General features: G+C 43.2%; 1 protein-coding gene across 1 annotated transcript in view; it reads left to right on the plus strand.

The window, feature by feature from the left end:
* reck (reversion inducing cysteine rich protein with kazal motifs) overlaps positions 1 to 23,588 on the plus strand; it is a 65,342-nt gene that overhangs the window by 17,729 nt on the left and 24,025 nt on the right. Inside the window, exons 3-11 of the mRNA XM_014474509.2 lie at positions 5,897 to 5,971; positions 13,662 to 13,698; positions 15,528 to 15,613; positions 15,749 to 15,796; positions 17,093 to 17,126; positions 17,409 to 17,606; positions 18,222 to 18,486; positions 18,563 to 18,736; positions 22,342 to 22,554. Coding sequence (XP_014329995.1) covers positions 5,897 to 5,971; positions 13,662 to 13,698; positions 15,528 to 15,613; positions 15,749 to 15,796; positions 17,093 to 17,126; positions 17,409 to 17,606; positions 18,222 to 18,486; positions 18,563 to 18,736; positions 22,342 to 22,554 — 1,130 coding nt within the window. The remainder of the gene's footprint in view (positions 1 to 5,896; positions 5,972 to 13,661; positions 13,699 to 15,527; positions 15,614 to 15,748; positions 15,797 to 17,092; positions 17,127 to 17,408; positions 17,607 to 18,221; positions 18,487 to 18,562; positions 18,737 to 22,341; positions 22,555 to 23,588) is intronic.

Raw genomic sequence — 23,588 nt, forward strand, 5'->3', positions numbered from 1 at the left:
TTAAATGTAACCCCTGTAGAATACTGGAGATAACCTCTGGCTGAATCTGGCATGTGCTGAAGACTGAAGCTGATTTGTTTATGGATTAACAATCACTCCAGGGTGTCAGGTTAGGACAGATGATATATATGTTTAGGTGAGTTAGTGAAATGAGAGAATGTCCGAGTCCAGAATTGAGCTTTACTTGACCTTAATTAAATCTTGAGATGCCTCCATACACACAAATAAGGGCATGTGTGGAGCTATGGGTGTGTGGTTTTCTGTAAGATAAATAAATACAAATTATAAGTACTTCCCTGTAAATACTTTCACAAATAAAACCAAAATGTGCGCAAATAAAATAAACGCGCTTAAAGATTAGAATTAGAATTAGAATTCAACTTTATTGTCATTGCCCTGTCACAAGTACAAGCAACGAGATGTAGTTAGCATCTATCCAGAAGTGCTCTACGAGATATAAATATTTATTTACAGATGTACAAGACCATGTATGTATGGACTATAAGGGGTTATAGCAAGAGATATAGATATTGTGTATAAATATCAATATGGGAGCTATATGCACAGATTATACAGAATATACAAGAATGTTAGGGATTGGATTATAGATAATTATTATAAACTAGCAGCTGATAAATATCTGACTATGAGAATGTAAATAATATTTACACATAAATAATAATCAACCCTGCTAATAATAGCAGCACACAATAACATGCAAGGGAAATAAGGCATTTCAACTGGAAATGGTAACTGCGAATAACAGCTGTATCTAATCATAGACATGAACACGTAGACGCCTCATTGAGCGCTGAGTCCTACATTACGTTGCCGCCATCTTGTATGTTGCTGTAGTCACATAGTGGTAGTAGTAGTCTTGGAACGTTAAATGTACATTAAATTATGGAACCATGTAAATATGTACTTTAATAAAACTCTGTAAAAGTGTGTGTCTGTTCATCAGTGTCAATATAAAAACTATTTATCAGAATCATTTCTATCAAATAAAAACATTGTGCTCTTTATTCAGAAATTCCCCAAAACAATTAAATAATCACAGCAAAAGTTAAAAACTGTGTCTTTAGTGCTTTCTTTGATTATCAAATATATTAGTGTGTGTGTGTGAGAGAGAGAGAATGTGTCAATGACAGGTATTAACTTAAAATACTTTGTACAACAGCACTTTGTAAAGTTTGGTCCATTTACTTGTATTAGCTTACTGGCACATAAGCCACATTCAATATGTAGAAAAATGTTCTACTGATTAAGTTACTGATTAAACCATGAGTCTACAACTAGCCTAAATTGAGGCCTACTCAATACAATCATGATCTGTCCAATATTTAAACATGCGCTAAAGTTAAAGCTAGCATTAAAACTAGCATAATTAAATTAAATCATAATTAAACTAATATTTCCAACAATGGCTTAATGCTAAAAGGCTAGCTTTTAGCTCTCCACAATACGAACAAACTATACCAAAGGCATTGGATTTAGGCATTTATGAAACCAAACTAAACCACTAAGACTATTACTTACATTCAATGGACACACACAGTAGAAATAGGTAATAAACGAAGTCTGCATTGATATCCACACTATTCAATGGACCTTACCAAGCTCCGCCACTAACCGACCTAGAAAATCCCAAGTGGCCGCAACTCTCACAAACAGAGCCTCGCGGCGAGTTGTTTCTATGTAAACATGGCGTCTTCCACTTCGACTGATTCTTTGCAGTGTATTTCTTACTCGATTAGTGCATCATTTCTACCGGATTTTCACAATATATCAACTACTACAATGGACAGAGGAACTTTCTTGGATTAGATCAAGGTGTTTGAGCCACGCGATGCCTCCAACATTGTGCACGTCACAGCAAAATGCTTTCGCTTGATGAGGAAAACGGCAGATCCACACACCCTCTACATCTGTGGACAAGATCACTGATCCCTATTGTTCTTGCAAGCCTGGGTAAGTCGGGTATTCATCGTTTTATAGGTTACTTTTGAAATCAGTGATTCCTGTGGTTTGTTGGCAAATGTTTGAGTGTGCCTAGGCCTGATACACTGTACTTGGTGCTAGAGTGGCTAACACGAGTAACAGTTTAGTCCAAAGCCTTTTCTGCCAAAATAAAATCTTTAGTGTATGTCAGATACAGTACACATTGCATATTGATCTGTTTAGCTAACGTAACACTATGTAGCAGACAGGCTTCAAAGTGTAGAAGTTGTATCAGTACTGCCGTTATGCTGTACTTAGCTAACGGGAAGCATATGTTTGTGAGACACCCACGCACGTGGCAGCCACGCTATTACGTAGAATGGGCATCAGCCAATGAAATGTGGCCCCTGTGGTAAGGTCCATACTCAGATCAATGAACAAAATATGATTGAGGAGCCACCCCATGGTGGAAATAAAAGACCATTGAACTGCCTTCCTGCTGAAGTGTTCTTTACAAATAAACTTGATTGATAAATATACGTTCAGTGTTAATAATTAGTATTTGTTGGTGCTCCCTTTATGGGTAGTGTTAGTTCTTTAAATGGTAGAGCCACCACAAGCATACAGTAAAGGTTGAGAGGAGAGATTTCAGGTCCAAACTTTCTTTAATAGAGCTGAGAGTGGTCTACAAGAAATACAGAAGACAAAAAAAATGAAAGCTATTATTTTTACTCGCTATAAACAGTTATTTCTAATTTGTCCATCAGATGGCAGCAAGAGACCACAAATAAACCACAAAACATATTATCATAATCTTAACTCTTTAAAGTGACATATACAGTATATATTTAAGTTGCACAGATATACAAATCCTGCTAAAATACTGACATTAAATACGAAGTTATGACTTCTTCTTATCATCAGTCTCTGGAATGGCTGGGAGACGCACAAGTCGTGCCATTGGTCTGATGTAACTGTTCGAACAGTTCCATCTGGTCCTGGTAGAAGTTTTACCACCGTTCCAACAGGCCATAGTGCTCTGGGTAGTTGTTTGTCAAGTATCATTACCACTGTTCCGAGTTGAAGGTTTTCTGTCTTAGTTGAACATTTCTGATGCAAGGTGGGTAAGTAACTTCTTATAAAATTATGCCAAAACTGTTCTGCAATCATCTGACTGCGCTTCCAATGTTTCCTAGCAGTGTTAACAGATCTGATTCAGGATAGATTACCTGTGGTAATGAAGCATCTCGCCGCCCCATCAGTAGGTAATTTGGAGTTACGGGATCCAAGTCTGCAATATCTGACAACATATAACCCAGTGTAGTACCCCCTCAACCTCAATGAGCAATGTTCTGAGAACTTCTTTGGTGACAGTCTGAGCTCCAAGGGATACTCTTAGTGCTGACTTGATTGATCGTACTTCATGCTCCCAAACTCCCCCAAAATGGGGCTCACCAGGTGAGTTGAAGCTGAACCTTATCTGTTGTTTGGAGAGGTGGTCTTGAATTGTAGGACACATCTTTTGAAAGGCTTAATTTTGCTCTCGCTCACATCCTTTGAAATTTGTCCCACAATCAGAGAGTAATTCTGATGGTTTTCCTCGCCTTGATACAAAACGCCTGAGAGCCATTAGAATGAATCAGAGATCATGTTTTTGAGGACGTCAATGTTAACTGCTCGTGTTGTGAGACACTTAAAAAGAATACCCCATCTCTTTTTGTTTCTCCTGCCAATGTTCACAAGGAATGGGCACTGGTGTTGCATGCCATTTTTGACAGAGTGGACATTCTCGTTGAAGCCGTTTGACTGCTTCCCTTCCTTTAATGACCCAGTAGTGTCTGCGTAGTTCCGAAAACACACTTTCCTGCCCTGGGTGATGGAGCTTATGATCAAACTGTTTAATGATAAGTTTAGTGACAGGATGGGTGCCATCTAACAAAATGGGATGCTTTTCTTCTGTGACCAGGTAGTCACTATGTTGGAGACGTCTACCAACTCTGATTAGTTTAATCTCTGTCTCATACTCTGGAGCCAGTTTAACAAGTCTGCTTGAAGGTGGCACAGTTTGTCCTGTTTGCAGCAGCTGATAATCATCTGGATAACAGTCCAGTTGAGTCTGCTGTAAAATTGTCAACTCTGCATTCTTGTAGTCATCCACTGAGAGGTGATGTTGGGAAGGAGCCGCCCCGTGGGCCAACCATTGCTCGTTGCTGCCATTTCTGGCTTCATCTGGAAGATGAGCTAACACTTCAGGGACACTTCTTGCTCGTTGTCTGAGTTCAAACCCTCCAGAGAGAAGTAGTGACTGAAGCCTGTCAACTAACCCCTTTGCCTTTTCCTTAGAACTCAGACTATACAAGCAGTTGTCAATGTAGAATTTGTTCTCCACAACCCTCCTTACTTCTTCGTCAGGTGTTGTATTCTCCTTTGTATGTAATCTCCAATACATGCATGGAGAATACATTGCCTGTATTCTCAATGCAATTACTCCGAATCCATACTTCTCTCTGATCCTTAGTGAGGTTACTGAAGTTTGTGCATTGATTCAGAAGATGTTGGTTGTTATTGCAATATGGGCAGTATAACTTAGATTTCTGATTGGCTGGGGATGACTCTGTGGAAATAGAACATGTCTGTGGAGGGACAGCAACTGTGGTCCTAGGTCCTGTGCTGAGTAAAACAGTAGAGGATTTGGGTGTGATTGAAACTTACTTGTATTCATTTACACGCTCCCAGTCTCTTGAACAAACAGCTTTGAATGGTCTCTATCGACTACTTCATAAACTTTCTGCTCATCTAACACTGAACATGTGCTCTTACTACAACAACAGCTATTGTTCTGCTTGAAATTACAATGAACCAATCACAGCAAACATTACTCAGATGGCTTCCTGAGCTCTTAAAGTGATACACACACAGTTATATTAGTCAATTTTCAACACTATTAATAAAACATATTTCTAAATGTATTGCGTCAAATTGCCACTGGTTGGCAATCTGATCGCAAATGCATAATGCAATGGACAAAGCTTGTACCTTTTCAAAGTAATTTCAGAGAGTCTCTTTTTGAGGCCTGAAGGAATTGCTGAGTAGGTGAAGTAGGGGCTCAATCTGGGTCGGATGTGTCACAAGTCTGCAGGTATGACTACAATTCCTTTTTACAGCAATCAGTTCAATACACTGCTCACTGACTGACGGTACCAAAGTTTGATTATTTTTAGAAACATTTGAAAATCTCCTTATTGCTAATAAATTGATGGGTTGTGAGATTAGCCAACCTCACTTATCGATGCTCGATGTTTGGAAGCAAAGTTTGCTCACCTTCAAGAGATGTACTCAGTTAGGTCCAACCATTATGGATCTCTTACGTTCGATCATTGAAGTGGAAATCTGCTTTCATACAGTCAAGATGGTGATAGAACAGCCAGATGAAGACTGTGTGACATTACTCTGAGTCTTTTCTGAAATAAATGAATATATCTAGTTTTGGCTTTGATTGGCTGTGAGTGTGCGATCCTACCATATTCACGTCTACAGCAGTGAGGAACAGACCTTAATGGAAATGCTCCAAACTGGGGTGGCACCCAACTGGTAAGAGTAAAGTTGACAATGGAGAAGCAGCTTAAGATAGTCAATCCTGTCATCTCCTCACTCAGAGTGGCTCAGCAGCTGACTGAATCACTCTTAAGCTAATGTTTAGGCCAGGATAGGAGCGCTCTTGAGAGGACTCTGAGAATCTTTGACAATACGGACCCTGGTGTTTTACTCTGCTGGTTACAACCACAATCATAGTTTTAGCCAAGTTTCCCTTTTTCCCCAGTTTTCAGAAAAGATAAATCACATGGAAAGTTTTCTTAGACAGTTTTATATTATTCAAACAGACATGGTATGTAGACATTCTTGGATTTGATAGGTTTTTAATTTTTTTTTTTTTTTTTTTACTTTTATCCCACAGCTTGCAACCATCAAAAGTGAGTCACGCCTAAAGCATCTCCTCCAGAGGTTACCAAATTACTGTCCTGAGTCTCTGGTAAGAAAGTTTTCTTTTTATGGACGCCTCTAACATTGGAAAAACATTTCTGTTTTGATCAACATTTTGAGCCACAGTAGTTCTCAATGCTCAAGAGACTGTTGAATCCTCTTGTAATTATTCCCAGTAAACCTAAGTAATAGGACATTTTAAGTTATTTATATTTGCTCAGTATTGATTCTGTTTGACGGTGAAAATGCAAGGAAAAGTCACAGTAAATGTTAGTCGTTGGAAAATACTTTCCAGAAGAAAGACCTGGAATGTCTCATAGAGGATAGCACAATTAGTTTTACTGAGAAAAATTACTGTCCACACACCTAAAGGATTTCAGCTTTGACTCATTCAAGATGGAATGTATTCATCTGCATTCACTGGCCCCTGTGTCATTTTAATTCATGTATTGTTTGTTAAATCATGGGTTTTCTGATTCATCCTGATGGGAATTTCTCTTCAGCGGCCAGCAGACACTGACAGAGTGTTGATCATGACATGATTGTTTCACACACTGCACTGCTCTAAAGCTTGCTATGTGGAGGGATAGTTCAATCCCTCCACATAGCAAGAGCAGACAGACAAACTTGTGTTTAGTATGATTAGTCTTGTTTTTCTACTCTGTTTAAATTTATGGAATTGAAAAATGGGGAAAAAATTGACAGCTTCTTACTTTGAGTTTCCTCTGCAACAGAATATTGTTTTCAAGAGAAACTATTTGAATCGAAAGATCATTAGGTTTAGTCTGTCAATCTCCATCCCATCCAAAATTGCTCTTCAAAACACGACAATTATGTTCATGTTACTGAGATGCAAAGACTGGATTTAAGATTTTAGCTGGAAAAAAGCCTCTTCCATTTTAAACAAAAATTCTAAAATTCACATTTCTGATTAAAAATAGGACAGATTTCCAATTAAAATGTGCTAGTACTGCCGTGTTGTGGGCATTTATGCTAAATTTTGTGGATTGTAATTTCTACCAATTAACTTTTTTTCTTTGGGCAGTTAGAATATATTTAAGTTAGTTTAGAACCAAAATTTGTAATTAATTTTTATATTTGGAATTGCTTAGATTATGTTGGTAATTGTTAGACCCTCCCATTAATTTGAGTAATTAAGAACACATCGGGTGCTTGGTGGAGGTGTATTATTTCAATCTGGAGAGACTCAGATGGAAAAAAACAGCGATTAAAAAGGTTTATTGACATGCATGAATTTAAAGTTCTTTGGCGCTCGGGCCCCGGCTGAGGACATCGAGCTGTGAATTGCAATAAGCTCGGATGAGCATTCCCGATGTAGGTTAGGAATGTCATCCCCCGGGACCAGACACTGGTGGTGGAGGTCGGTAAAGGATGCGAGCCTGAAGAGAGGAGGTGGAGAAGGGGTGGAGGAGGGTTGAGCGCAGCTGGAAAGCAGAAGATGCCATGGATGGAGGTCCTTATCAACTGGGCCTTAGTCGGTGATTGGACGTGACGTGGCTTGGTCCAGCGTTGATAGGTCAGCGGCGATGAGCGGGATGCGCCGATTGGATGATGCAGGTGGGGCTAAAGAGTCTTCCAGTTTGAATTTGCACCTAGGCTTTATTTCAATCTGGAGAGACTCAGACGGAAAAAACAGCGATTAAAAAGGTTTATTGACATGCATGAATTTAAAGTTCTTTGGCGCTCGGGCCCCGGCTGAGGACATCGAGCTGTGAATTGCAATAAGCTCGGATGAGCATTCCCGATGTAGGTTAGGAATGTCACCCCCCGAAAAGGAGGCTGAGGCCGGGGCAGAGGCCGGGGAATTAGTATCAGGGTCACAAAGTAATGTGGCGGAGCTACGCTAACTCAGGGCTTACAGGCTAGGACTTAAAGAGATTGTAGTAGGTGATGTTACTGTGATAGGGGTAAATTATGAAGCTGATGGATAACAGTTAGCTGGGGATGCCACTAGGCGTGTATTGGCGAGATGCTGGTAGATGAAAGACACTGGGATGGTGCGAGGCATGAAATGACGGGATGTGGGTAGATGAAGGCAACCTGGGACGCAGTGAGGCATGAAATGGTTTGGTGCTGGTAGATGAAGGCCAGCTGGGGAAGTGATGCGGTGTTAAATAGTGGTATGCTGGTAGATGAAGGCCAGCTGGGGACGCCGGGTGCATGATATGGCCGGTTGCTGGTAGATGAAGGCCAGCTGGGGGCGCTGTGCGTAAAATCAATGCTGGTAGATGAAGGCCAGCTGGGGATGCTGCTATGCATGAAATGACTGGATGCTGGTAGATGAAGGCCAGCTGGGGGCGCTGTGCGTAAAATCAATGCTGGTAGATGAAGGCCAGCTGGGGATGCTGCTATGCATGAAATGACTGGATGCTGGTAGATGAAGGCCAGCTGGGGAAGCGGTGCGGCGTTAAATAGCAGCATGCTGGTAGATGAAGGCCAGCTGGGGAAGCAGCGCGGCGTTAAAAAGCGGCATGCTGGTAGATGAAGGCCAGCAGGGGACGCTGGATGCAAAATCAATGCTGGTAGATGAAGGCCAGCTGGGGATGCTGCTATGCACAAAATGACTGGATGCTGGTAGATGAAGACCAGCTGGGGATGCTGCTATGCATGAAATGACTGGATGCTGGTAGATGAAGGCCAGCTGGGGATGCTGCTATGCACGAAATGACTGGATGCTGGTAGATGAAGGCCAGCTGGGGACGCCGCTATGCGTGAAATGACTGGATGCTGGTGGATGTAGGCCAGCTGGGGACGCCGCTATGCGTGAAATGACTGGATGCTGGTGGATGTGGGCCAGTTTGGGGGCGCCGCTATGAATGAAATGGCAGGATGCTGGTAGATGAAGGCCAGCTTAGGGGCGCCGCTTTGAGTGAAATGGCGAAATGCTGGTAGATGAAGGCCGACTGGGGTAATGTGGTGATGCTATGAAATAGTATGCCTATTAGAAATAATATCCCCCAAAAATGAAAGCTGAGGATGGGGCCGAAGCTGGGAGTTAGAGACTGGGAAAGTGAGAAATGGCCGGGAAGCTACGCCAGCTAGGGGCTTACGGGCTGGGACTTTACGGAGTCTATACAGGGTGACGTTACTGATGGTAGGGGAAAATGATATGAAACCAGTGGATGAAGGTCAGCTGGAGACATAGTTGGGCGTGGAATGGCCGGATGCTTGTAGAGTAGACCGGCTGAAATGATGTTTTAGCTGTAGGAAAGAGGCCAGCTTCATGTTACTGAGATAGCAAGAATAGGATGGGAGAGGGAATAGATTAGAACATGAGAAGATAGCTGCCTGCTGCTGGAGTGAGATGCTAGAACTAGGATTAGATCCGCAGGGTGACATTAGAGGATGCGAGCGAGATATGGGGACATTCTGGAATGAAACTTAAAATAGGGGAGTGAAGGACAACGGGGAAAGATGAGCATAACATTTGCTGGATGAGTGTATGCACTTTGCGTGAGGTTGACCAACCACCACCAGTCAATTGCGCAGTGCTCATCAGGCACTGAGGGAAGCTATGAAGACGGAGACGAGATACGTGAAATTATATGAAGAGAATGCTGAAGATGACTATGAAGCTGTTGGCGTACGGTCGAGAGAATACCTTGAATACTGGTTAAACGTGATCTAAAGAGTTGAATGATGTCGTATATAAATTATAGCCTCAAGGTTGCGAAAATGCAGGGGCTTGGAACGATGGATGAGCATGAAGATGAAACTAAGACTGGAAATGAGGATGAGAAACTGAGGAACTATAGGGAATAAAATTACATTGCGTGGATGAGGGTTTGAAATAAATTATTTTGTCTAGTAGCTGGACTGGACTGAACGAAGGCTGGGAGAGACAGCTTATCAGCGAGAGTGTTAGAATGGCAGGATGCTGGTAGATGAAGGCCAGCTGGGGAAGCGAGAGTGTTCGAATGGCGGGATGTTAGTAGATGAAGGCCAGATCTGCAATGAGCAGAGGTGATTAGATTGATTAGTGGCAATTAAATTGATTAATGGCAAATGATGGCAAGGAAAATGGTGAAAATTCGGCTTTGTGGGTCAAACATGATAGCTTATGGCGGAGAGCGGCGATGTGGGGACGCTTGAAGAAATGACCCCTCAGGAAACAGGTTACAGAAGTGGAACGGGTTTCGTAGAATGCTGAGGACACGAGCTGCTGAAATGGAGGTTGGAGCTGAACCGGCTGCGTGGAGATTCCCCCTCAAAAGGGCCATGCACGACAGGCTGGACAGAAAGAGAAAATTAGAGAGGAAGTGCCATCCTATACTCCCAGCGATAAGGAGGTGCTAGCTTCACCCCCATGGGGGTTGAGAATATGGGCGATAGTGAACTTTTTTTTTTTTCTTAAACATATGATATGTAAAGCTTTTGCACTTGTGAAACGTACCATGCGAACTAACTTGACTTAGACCTAAGCAATGATGTTGGAGGTTCTGTTCCTCTGGGTGGGGCCGTGGCTTCAGAACAGCTTGCAAGTCTGGTAGTTTGTTGCTAACGGACAGCAAGGATGGCTTGTAGGTGCCTTATGATGATTGGCTAGGAAGAGGGACTGGAATGAATGCGCGAGAGTGAAACCTGGGAAAGCTAGAGGATAGGCTGGATTTCTAGACTTAGAAATGACAGGATGGCCTGGGAATAGCATGCGAATTCGGACAATTGTTTGGTGAGAGATGAAGCTTAGAAGCGCCAGCAGGGACATGAGCTTGAAATGTCGGCATACGAGGCAGTTTACTGTTGGCGGGCCACGGTTAAGCAAGTTATCAGGGGGCATGGACTTATTTTGGGGGCCAAAATGAATCTACGTAGCTGAACGTAGGTAACAGCTCGGGAGCCGCGGGCTACTTGTTAACGGGCTTAAGATGCTGTAATATTAGCTGAGCATCATTTAGCTGTCATTACCTGCATCCGACAGCATTACTCAACTCTGTCGGTTACTTTGGGGTAAAACTTAGAGTTATGCGTTTCTGGTATGATTATAATGCACATACGCAGCTCTGCACAGCAGCAGCTCACTTACAGGCCTGTAGATTTTAAATGGTGATGGAAGTTGTGGTCACTTCCTGTATGGTGTCAAAGAATTGATAAAGACTTTGTGAAAGTGTCATCTGGAATTTCTGTTATTAGGCAATGTTTTACAGACAATGTACAGCAAAAGGTGGACATTGTAAACTGTTAAGTGGACTGACATCACCAGTCCAGTTTTCAGCAGCCTGAACTAGAGGGTCACTCTGGTGTTAATGCTTGGAGCATGTGGTGCAGCACATTGTTGTAAGCAACCAGGAAAACCCGGACTGGAGTTTTAGCCCTATATGAATTTTCTCATCAATCAAGTGGAATAGTTTATTTTCCAAAGCAATAGAAACAACATTGGGGGAAGTAATATTTATTGCTCACCAGGGAGGCGTCCAGGAGGCATCCTGACCAGATGCCCGAGCCACCTCAACTGACTCCTCTCGATGTGAAGGAGCAGCGGTTCTACTCTGAGTCCCTCGCAGATGACTGAGCTTCTCACCCTATCTCTAAGGGAGAGCCCAGACACCCTATGCAGAAAACCCATTTCGGCCGCTTGTATCCGCGATCTCGTTCTTTCGGTCATGACCCAAAGCTCATGACCATAGATGAGGGTGGGAACGTAAATTGACCGGTAACTCGAGAGCTTTGCTTTTTGACTAAGCTCTCTCTTCACCACAACAGACCGGTACAGCGCCCGCTTCACAGCAGACGCTGCGCCAATCTGCCTGTCAATCTCCTGCTCCCTTCTTCCCTCATTCATGAACAAGATCCTGAGATATTTGAACTCCTCTACTTGAGGCAGGACACCGCCGCCAACCCGGAGAAGGCAGTCTACCCTTTTCCGGCTCAAGACCATGGTCTCGGATTTGGAGGCACTGATAGTCATCCCGGCCACTTCACACTCGGCGGCGATCCGCTCCAGCGAGGGCTACAGATCACGACCTGATGAAGCCAATAGGACAATATCATCCGCAAAAAGCAGAGATGTGATCCTAAGGCCACCAAAACGGATCCCCTCAACACCTTGGCTGCACCTAGAAATTCTGTCCATGAAAGTAATGAACAGAATCGGTGACAAAGGGCAGCCCTGGTGGAGTCTAACTCTCACTGGAAATGAGCCCGACTTACTGCCGACAATGCAGACCAGGCTCTGACACCGGTTATACAGGGACCTGACAGCCCTGATCAAAAGGCCCGGTACCCCATACTCCCGGAGAACTCCCCACAGGGCTCCCCGAGGGACACGGACAAACGCCTTCTCCAAGTCCACAAAACACATGTAGATCGGTTGGGCGAACTCCCATGTGCCCTCCAGGACCCTACTGAGGGTGTAGAGCTGGTCCAGTGTTCCACAACCAGGACGAAAACCATGCTGCTCCGCACCTCAATCATTGAACTGCGGCCTAGGATGTCCTGGTTCCAAGTGCACATATGGACACCCTTATGCATTAATATGGTGTTCGTTATGGACAATCCGTAATGAGCACAGAAGTCCAGCAACAGAATACCACTCAAGTTCAGATCGGGGGGGCCGTTCCTCCCAACCACGCCCCTCCAGGTATCATTGTCATTGCCCACGTGAGTGTTGAAGTACCCCAGCAGAACAAGAGAGTCCCCAGGAGGGGCACTGTCCAGTACCCCCTCTAAGGACTCCAAGAAGGGTGGGTAATCTGAACTGTTGTTTGGCCCGTAAGCACAAACAACAATCAGGACCCGTCCCCCCACCCATAGGCGGAGGGAGGCTACCCTCTCATTCACCAGGGTAAACCCCAAAGTACAGGGGCCGAGAAGAGGAGCAACAAGTATGCCCACTCCTGCTCGATGCCTCTCAGCGTGGGCAACTCCAGAGTGGAAGTATGTCCAGTCCCTCTCAAGGAGACTGGTTCCAGAACCAGAGCCATGCGTCGAGGTGAGGCCGACTATTTCTAGCCGGAACCTTTCAACCTCACACACTAGCTCCAGCTCCTTCCCCACCAGAGAGGTGACATTCCACGTCCGAAGAGCTAGCTTCTGCAACCTAGGATTGGACATACAGGGTCCCCTCCCTCGGCCTCCACCCATCACACACTGCACCCAATCCCATGGGCCCACCACCCTCTCATGGGGTGGTGGGCCCCCCCATGAGGGGTGGTGGGCCCATGGGAGAGGGGATCCATGTTTCCTTTTCGGGCTGAGCCCGGCCGGGCTCCATGGGAAAAAGCCTTGTCACCAGGCGCTCGCCATCGTGCCCCCCCTCCAGGCCTGGCTCCAGAGTGGGGCCCCAGTGACCCGCGTCTGGGCGAAGGAACACCAAATCCAAAGTTGCCGTTCGTCATCGGGGCCTTCGGACTGTGCTTTGTCTGGTCCCTCACCTAGGACCTGTCTGCCTTTAGTGACCCTACCAGGGGCATGAAGCCCCAGACAGCATAGCTCCTAGGATCATTGGGGCACTCAAACCCCTCCACCACCATAAGGTGGCAGCCCAAGGAGAGGTAGGGGAATCCAAACTAATATTTTTCAAATGTTGCACATACTGATTGCAACACGTATGGATTAAGGATATTTTTGTTCCAAGCTCCAAATGTCAGAATCTTTTCTTTCCGGCTTAGAATCGACGGCAGTGCATTGACTTCATCCAGGACTGCTCACCTACAGCCACAGATCAATTAGCAAGAGTAATTAGAAAGAAAGAAAAACTAACATTCACTTTGTTTCTACAGAATGAGCTCTGGATGTGCATCAATTCTACACTCCCAGGTAAGGCAAGACTGCTGACGGACACTGACAGGAATAACAAAAAGATTAGTTATAATTGTGTGAGATTGCTAATGATGTGTTTCATAAAGCATTTTGTCCCAAATGTATGTTTATTAAGAGAATACAAGAAAATTATAAATTAGCTAAAAACAGACCTAAATATGAATTGGTTCCTAAAGGGAACTGCACAGGTAGTCAAACCTCCAAGTTGGCACGTCAAAACATCCATTGTCAGAATGTGTGCTGGGTCTCCCAGCACTGTCTAAAGAGTTATTGGGTGAATTCAAGACACATGCAGACAAAGAAATAACCCATTCTACAGTCCTTTTCCAGCTCTCCTGTCCATCTGCTGGCCTGGTAGAGCACAACCAGAGTCCTACCTAATAACTAATCTCAACTGGGATTGCCATCAAATCCCAGAGTTAGTATATCCATTGATACCATGTGATTTTAAGAAATGATAGCAGGTTTGTCCTTAGTACATGTAAAAGGTCTGAAAGGGTCTGGAGAAGCCACTACCTGTAACAGACATCTACAGACTAGAATGCATTGTAACTGGGTTTTACCTCACTGACCACAATGTCCGGCCAGACAGTTCATGGAGAATGAAAATCTAGAGCTGGCTTCTGTCCGCCATGCTTACTAAACACAACAAGGCACCTCTGAGCCAGGATGTTTCAGATCATCCAGCACCACCAACTCACACAGCAGTCAGGTATTAGACAGACATGCACAATCTGTTAGGTTCCCTTTTTTCATCACCAGTCTGTTTGATTAGTCTTATGTACTTTTCCCCCTCATCTGTCGACACCTTGGCTGAAATCGAGATGTAGGAAATCAGTACGCTACTATATACAGTAGAAAGCACCCAGAGTCTGCACGGCTCACAGACTACACACACCTGAGTATGTGTAGTATGTAGTATGTGTGGGAGCTACACAATGTGTTTTAAAAATACTAGAATCTGTTTCTTATTGGCTTTGATAAGGTGATATACCTTATATCACCAGGACAACCAAAAAACCTGTGGTAGAATCAACAGGCTTTAAGTCAGGATCAGGTTTCCCTCATCAGCCAAGACATGGGAGTCTGACAGCATAAGCAGTGTGATTAATAGATTCCCTGATTGATACAGCTTCATCAAAGCCGAGCACCAGCAAACCTCACTGACCCCAAAAGGATGAGCATGCTGGATAAAGAATGAATGGATGGATAAAAATGCTTTGATCTTTGTTCAAATACCATTTGAACATTGCAATTACCATCCCAACCATGTTTGTTTTGATACTTATTTACTATCTGTAAAACTTTGACTTTATGAATCATTACATGTAGGTAACCTCAGTCTGCTTGCATTACACTGAATGGTAGCTGGTAGGGTTGTATCCAGGCCCAAGAATCGCTGAGCAAAAAAACAGGCTAGATATCAAAAGCCTGAATTTTTCTGCCCACTCATGGGGGGGGAATCATCCACAGTCCTAATGGCCTCCAGATTGGAAAGCCTTTATTCTTTCCTTCTGTACCTGTGGAACACTTGGCCTCCAAGCAGTCTCAGGAATGTGCAAAAGCTTTCCTCATTCTGAGATTTGATCGATTCTCTTACACTGCACAGGAACAGCAGTTTCTGTTCAGACTCCTCAATGTGCCAGCTTCACTTAATGACATCCCTCACATCTCCACCACAGCTCTCACAAATATCTCTTTCATAATTTGGCTTTCATTAAAAAAAACAAAAAGCAGAACAGATACAAAACTTATTAATAACTCTTATTGATACATGGCTTCAGTCTTTGTTGAAGAATTTTGCATAGTTGGTGATTTGCTTCCAGGTGTTTCCAAGAAGTCCGATGGTTGGGTTGGGCTTGGTTGTTGTGAGCTGGCCATCGCAGGAGAGTGTCGTAGAGAATGCAAACAGGTCAGATCCTTAGGGTGAAAGTGTTTCTCATCATATGATGTGTTTTTCTGTTGACTTTATTTAACCGTCTCTTTGACTCTAAATGTAATTCAGCATAAAATTGTCTAAAGAGATTCATTTGTGTTCTTCTTCTAGGCCTCATCTAAAAATGACATAACAAAAGTATGCAAAAAGGTCACCGAGGTAAAGACAAGCCTTCTGCAACCCACACATTTCCAGACTCTTATTCAGATCTCTGAAAGAGGCGAGCATCAGTGTAGTTGGTTGAAATCTATCAGTAAGAATCTGAGGAAAATTTTTTTTTACTTAATGAGAGTAGATATAGAAGAAGCAGATAAAAGTTACCCAAATCAATCTTTGAAAAGTTATTACTTCCTGTTTAAATTATTAATTAACTATGATTGAGCACATATTTTTAGGAATCATTATCACTTATTGCATATACTTGCCTATTAACAAGTACAGGAAAACATATAAACCAACACATCATAACCCAATCTTCCAGAAATCCAGGGACATTTCAGGAACAGCTGACATTGACATAAGAGTCTGAATGGGACATTGGAAAACCAACGAAGAAGAAGACTCAGAACAGTGGCAAACCTTCCCAAAAGTATCTGGTGTATTAATGTTACTCTAAAAAATACACGAACTCATCCATTAGGGCGTAAAAGAACCCTAAACAACATTCAAAGTACTTAAAATCTTGATTGGGATCAGGGTTATATTATTCAACATGGTAAATGTGATTAAGAAGAAAAATCCATCAGAGATTTGCAAACTTAAAACCATTGACCAAAGAAAACACAAAGACACAAAGATGTTACCAGAAACATCTTTTTCTAGGCGACACCTTAAAACATTGAGACTAATATTAACTGAAACAGCATTTTCATCTCTATTGCAAACTTCCATTGCTTTATACAGCTGCAGTGTAAGATGTTTTTGTTTTTTGATTTAGTCAAAGTGCTGTAAAAGAACAGATACATGGCTGTACATGGGAGTTATACTTGTCAAATACAAACCATTCAGATCCCACAGGTCTTTAGAAACCAGCTTACTCCTAGGAGCAGAACAAAGTTGTGGCAAAAGTATTTTCTATTTTCTCCAGCAACAACTCCTGAACAAATTTCACAGAAGCTAAGAGGTGCACAAACATTTGGTTCCTTAGAATCAGGACTGAAAACATTATTGATGTTTCAGCTATTGATCAAAGTCTTTTGTACTTTTTCAACATTACATTAACATATTTGTTTAAAAAAATAAAAACCTTCATCGTTCAAATTTGGTGCATTGGCTGATCCGATTAGATTTTTGACTTTTCCACCAGCTGGACACCAGTCAGAATCAGTCAAACTTTAAATTGACTGACTCGTCTCAGCTGACAACTTCTTAGTGCATATGTGAATGATTATTATTTGAGTTATCTGAATGTCAGCGGCAATTATCTTGCTATGTTTTTCCCTTCTCTCTTTTTAGAACTCTCTCTACAGCTGCATCACCAAAAATGAAAGTAAGTTTGTAGTCTCATGCACTGATTATTATTTATTTAATGACCAAATAAAGAGTGAAAAACACAAATTCTAAGAACATAATCTTTTCCTAACACACACACACCCCAGTAGAACATTTGTTAAGTTGATGGGTTTATCTGTATTCCTGTTTCTAGTATTCTGGGACCTGGTTCTTAAATCACCAGAGAATACTTCACAGTCTATGATAGAATGATGAAGTTGGAATTACAGAAAATGCTTTTATCCATTATCTCAGACAATCCCTTGGGTTTATCTTTCAGTGGGCTCGGCATGTTGTGGTTTTGTGGGCCGTCACACCAACTGCAGGGACTTCTGCGATGCCATATTCAGGACGGACTCGACGCCAACAGAATCCCAGATCAAGACCGTCAAAGACTTCTGCAAGAGTCACAGCCCTAAGCTCGTCGAATGTGTTAACAACTTCACCGAGTCCTACCCTGCTCGCAGCCCCATTGACAGTATGTCTGTCTTCATCCAACAGACCTGAAGAGCTGCATAGCTTCATATTCTCTCATCATAGAATCAAGTTTAGTGTTACCTGTTGTGTCGCTTAAAGTGTAATATAGCAAAATAATTATCCGCTCGTCACGCCATTGACGCTTTGCCTGAACGCCTGTTTTGGACCTGCAGTGAATTATGGGATATGGTGGGCCATGAAGGATACACCGGACCCATCCTTCAAATCTGGGGAAACGAAGGACGCATTTGAAAGCTGCATTTGGATGAGTCTTCAAACAGACGGGCCTTGTTGCCACATTATGATTTAAGCAGCCTACAAATTCAGCCTTCGAATGATGCAGCCCCTGAATTCGGACAAGGCTATTGTGTGATCATGACTCCTCTGTCACTCACAGAGTCACACCGAGTGGAGATGGCAAAAAGGCTTTACAGCTATATCTTAAATTCTGTTCTTGTAACCGTTTTTTAAAATAAAACTGAAATTGACAGCAAAAACTGCAAATGGAAATTCAGCCACAAACTCCTGATGTAGTGCATATCTGTCATGTGTATGCAGCCATGTCAGTCACCCAGATACTGCAGCACCAGTGAGTCTCTGCCATGATCTCCTCCAGGTTTGTACTGCTGTGACCGCGCTGAAGCCCCAAACTGCCAGACGGCCTGCCGCCATCTCCTCCGCACCATGAATACAGACCAAGAGATCATGGAGGGCCTTATTAAGGAGTGTGGCACCCAGCCCCTCCCTCAGGATCCAATGTGGCAGTGTTTCCTGAGCAGAGCTCACCCTCCTTCCCCACCCGAGGAGGAGACCCCCCATCCAGCCAAGATGGACTGCGCCAAACTGCACTGCTGCTCAAAGGCAAACACATCGGTCTGCAGGTGAGGTGCCATGGAAACCAGAACACCATGCTTTCTGCTGGCTGGTTGTAACAGACTCTGTGCTCTGCTATGACAGGGAAAAGTGCCACCAGATCAGCACCCACTGGGGCAGCCAGACATGGCAAGACTTTGATCAGCTGTGTGAGTACAACCCAATGGAGATGGAGCTCATCAACTGCCTGGCAGATGTCAGAGAGCCATGCCAGCTGGGCTGCAAGGACCTGACTTACTGCACCAACTTCAACAACAGGTCATACACCTTCCCACTGCCAAGCTCACGAAACCTTACACAGCTGATGCATTACCATGGCATCACACCTTACACACATCAATATTGCACATAAAGATTTCTTTGTTCTTTTGGATCAGTCTCATTATCTCAGTACTGGCTGTTTTGTTTGTTTTAGTTAATATTTATGTTTATAAAAAGTAGGAATAGAGGTGATGTTATTTCTTCTTTTTTTCCATTTTCAATGTTTTCTTTCTAGTTGTTCTGCTGAACAAACACACATTTTAAAATAATGTATTTGAGAAATTACAAGGCAGGAACAAATTGCCAGAGCAGAAACAAAAAAAGACGATCAAAAAACCACAAATTTCTGATAATCATTATTCAAATATTTTTCTAATGTGCTAGCTGAAGTGGTGAAGAAACTCTAATCCCTTTAAATAGTACTTTCAGAAGTTTGCCTTTGATTTCAGCTTGTTTCCACACTGATCACACAGTACATGTGTGTAAAACAGCACCTCCCTCAGCACAATCTGTGTACTGCATGACGCACAGTCCAGCATGCTCCGTTTCTCCAAGCTAATGGCTAATATTGTGTCAGGCCACATGTAAACACACACACGCACGCACACGCCCACCCCCCCACACACACGCCCCCAGCCCCGCACGCACATCTTAATAGACTGAAGTACAAACAGCAGACTTAGAGACTTAGATTTATTTTTATTGTCATGTCAATAAAGAAACATAAGTAAAATTGGCAATGAAATGTCCTCGCTTTTGGCCACACACAAAAACACAAGTGTGCTAGGGTGACCATATTGTACTTTGGGAAAACCAGGACAATCTGCAGCGGGGGGGGGGGTAAAGCAGAACACCATGGGGGGACCAGAACACCTTGGAGCGGGGGGTGGGGGGGGGGCTCTAAAAGCGGGGAAACTCCATACATTTGCGCTTTGGCATGTTGTTGGCGTACTCACAGCCACGCTATCTACCTTCTGATTAAGAACAGGGCTGCCCGCACTGACGCGACTCAGGGATTACGTGACACGCAGCGCCGTGCGCAGTGCCCTAGTGCCTGTAAATTTAATGGTTCAATGAAGGAAATTTAAAAAAACAGGACATTTCGGAAATAGTCACAAGAAATCTGTGACTTTAGCCGAAGATATTTCACCCCTGGCTGCTTTTGCGTGCTTTGCTGAATTCACGTGCACTTGCAGGTCGTTGGCACCTTTATTTGCCACAGACACATAAGTGCCTGCCTTACACGTCAAACACTCCGCCTCATAGGGATCACGACCTTGACAAAAGCACGGGAATCTTTTCTTTAATTCCTCCGTAAACGTACACTTTCGTTTAGGCATTTTTGCCGTAGAATCGGCGGACACACATGTGCTATCGCCTGTCACACTTAAGGTTTAACTAGTCTAGCGGCCGGTGTACAAGTCAACTCAGCTATCTTTACTTTTCCCACACACACTCGCACACATAATGCAACGTGATTGGATTTGGGGAGAAGGGCGTGACTAATTTGCCATACAAAGAAACCTGGAATGGAGTAGTGGAACGGAGTGGCAATGTAATCACAATGCACTGTAAGCTATGTAATGTGTTTTGAGACAGTTGACCAAAATCCCGGACGATTTTTAAATTCCCCCCGGACATCTTTTTAGGTCTGAAAAGTAGGACATGTCCGGGAAAAAGAGGACGTCTGGTCACCCTAAAGTGTGCCTATAATTAAATAATATACAAATAATAATTACTATTTTCAAACAGTCTCAGACAGTCTTCATGATGGGATTGTTGAGCAATCTGATAGACAGTGCGGAACAACTATTTCTGAGCCTGGCTGTTCCTCAGCGGATGCTACAGACTCTCCTGCCAGACGGCAACCAGATGAACAGACCATGGAGAGGATGGGTGGAATCAGAGAGGATCTGGTTTGCTCTGGCTACGCAGCGACTGTGTGCAATGTTCTGGATAGGGAGGAGTGGAGTTCCAATGAAACTCTCTGCTGTCTTTACCTGTCTTCGCAGAGATTTCCAGTCTGAGGCCTTGCGGCTTCCAGACCAGATGGAGATACTGCTGGTCAGCAGACTCTCAATGGTTCCTCTGTAGAAGGTGGAGAGGATGGGGGGGGGAGGGAAGCTCTTCTCATTCATTTCAGAAAGTGCAGGTGCTGCTGTGTCGTTGATGAGGAGTGGTGTGTGGTTGGGTCGAGACCTGAAGTCGACAATGATCTCTTTTGTCTTGTCGACATTCAGGAGCAGATGTTCTATCTCTTTTCTGTAATTCATTTCATTGTTGTCCTGAATGAGTCCTATAATTGTTGTGTCGTCTGCGTATTTTAAGATGTGGTTGGTGTTAAACCTGGGACGACAGTCATGGGTCATCAGGGTAAACAGCAGGGGACTCAGGATACAGCTCTGTGGGGAGCCAGTGTTTAAAGAAATTACAATGGAGATGTTATTACCCACACGGACAAGACTAAGTTCTGTCCGTGAGGAAGCCTAGCAGCCAGTTGCACAGTGGAGTATTGAAGCCCAGGAGGACCAGTTTGTATACCAAATCCTGGGGGATGATCGTGTTGAATGCTGAGTTGAAGTCCAAAACAGCATCCGTACGTGGGTGTTTCTTTTCTCTAGGTGTACCAGGCTCAGATGAAGAGCAGTGGAAATGGCATCCTCAGTCGAGCGATTAGGTTTGTATGCAAACTGGAAAGGGTCAAATGATGGAGGCAATATAGAGCTTATATGACCCTTAATCACTCTCTCGAAGCACTTCATGATGATAGATGTTAATGCAACGGGTCGAAAGTCATTAAGACATGCGATAGTTGGTTTCTTGGGCACTGGAATAATAATAGCTGACTTAAAACATGAGGGGACAATGGCCTGATACAGTGATGTATTGAAGAGGTCCGTGAGCACATGGGCTAGCTGGTCTGCACACTCTTTGATCAATAATGAGACTGAGAGGAAAAGAGACAGAAAAAGAGCGAGGCAGTACATACTGACTCAGGGACCAGAGAGTACTAACATCCTGATTTGTTTATCATGCAAGTCACTCATTACGGCACTGTGTGTACAGATCACAGTACACTTCTGAAGAGGATGAATCTTTATTTTATTATTCTGAGTCACAAAATGTGGAAGTTCCATTCAAGTGGCATGCTTCCACTAGCCTGACCTGAACTGAGAAATGAACAAATCAGTCAGTGAAGTCATTCACTTTAGTTCATTCATTGAAGTGAACAAATTATACATGCATGAACGGCACACTAGACCCAGAAGTCATATCGTGTGCATCAGGAAGAAGTCGGATTCAAGTGGTGTGTCTTGGCCTTTTGGGACTTCAAGGTGTTCATGTGGCCGGAAAATAAGCTAGAATCATCACATCTGACACTTGGGACAAGATGTTTGTTTTTCCAAATATAGAGCTATGCTTTATGGTCACACATTAACTTAGTCCCAATCGTCCAAATGTCATTTATCCAGACGTTTCATGTTTTAGATGCAGTTTTGCAGTTCTGCCATATTTTTTCTTAAAACTTTTAAAATAAATTTAACTGACATTTTCACTTACTCTAAAAAGGTGTGTTTGTGGGTGGGTGTGTGTATCTATAGGCCCACAGAGCTGTTCCGTAGCTGTAACATGCAGTCAGACCAAGGTGCCATGAACGACATCAAGCTGTGGTCCAACGGGACGATCAAGATGCCCTTCATGAACATCCCAGTCCTGGACATCAGGAAGTGTCTGCCAAACATGTGGAAGGCGGTGGCCTGCTCTTTGCAGATCAAACCCTGCCACAGCAAATCCAGGGGGAGCGTCATATGCAAGTAGGTCTACTGATCACTACAATATCAAAATCCAGGAGAAAATCTCAAATGTCATTTATCTTGGAGCAGTTGTTACAAAGTTGTTACAAGACTTTGTAAAAACTAGTTAAAACTGGTGACTATTTAACAGGGATAAAGCATGAAAAATGACCCAGAATCTTGATTAACTTGAAGAGGAAATATTGTTCCTATAGCAGAGGAGCAAAAGAGCAACTGGAACAAACTTTTAACTTATCTTCCCTTAGTCTTAATGGGGAATGTGAGATTTCTGGCAAATAAAAGGCATAGGACATATGGAGAATCCATGATTCTTTCATGGAAAGTTTAAGACCTGGCTGCACAGACAAAGTGGCTGCAGGACTAGAAGGACACAGAGAGGCAGAAACACTATGGCTGAAATCCCACAGCTGTCAGGTATTAACTTCCACTGTGCTGCAATCTCATGAGGGCTTCTGCCCTCTGCACCAAACAAAAATACCTCAGTATTTTTCTCCATTTGTGCTTACTTGATTTCAGTCTTTCTACTGCACAGTAAATAAGTTTTGCTTTGAAAATGAATTGCTATCATTGACAGGGGAGTGTTTTACAAACTTAAAACATTATTTTAAGATGGAATCCTTTATTAATTCAGCTCAATTAAGTCTACTTATATAGCATTGTTTCACAACAGGTCGTCTCAGAAAGGTTTAACCACATTTACATTCTTAGCTATGAAACGTTACATTTAGTCAAAATTCAAATTAGTTCTAAAGCTTTTCTGACTAAGGCTCCGTTTACACAGAGCTGGTTTTCAGTGATATGGAACATTTACATTTATGTCTCCAGGAGAGGTGCATAATAAATCAGATTGGTGATCGGTTGATACTTAAACATGAAGCCGATCTTATCCACCAATCTTATTTTCCTAAATATCAATCACTGATGTCTATTGCTCTGCTGTCAGAGAGGTTTGACTGACAGACTTGCCCACCAGGTCATGTCTGCGCTGTTACCAACTCAGCCTTTCTTAATATATTTAGTGACATTTCAGACAA

Source organism: Xiphophorus maculatus, chromosome 21, assembly GCF_002775205.1.
Source record: "Xiphophorus maculatus strain JP 163 A chromosome 21, X_maculatus-5.0-male, whole genome shotgun sequence".
Lineage (NCBI taxonomy): Eukaryota > Metazoa > Chordata > Actinopteri > Cyprinodontiformes > Poeciliidae > Xiphophorus > Xiphophorus maculatus.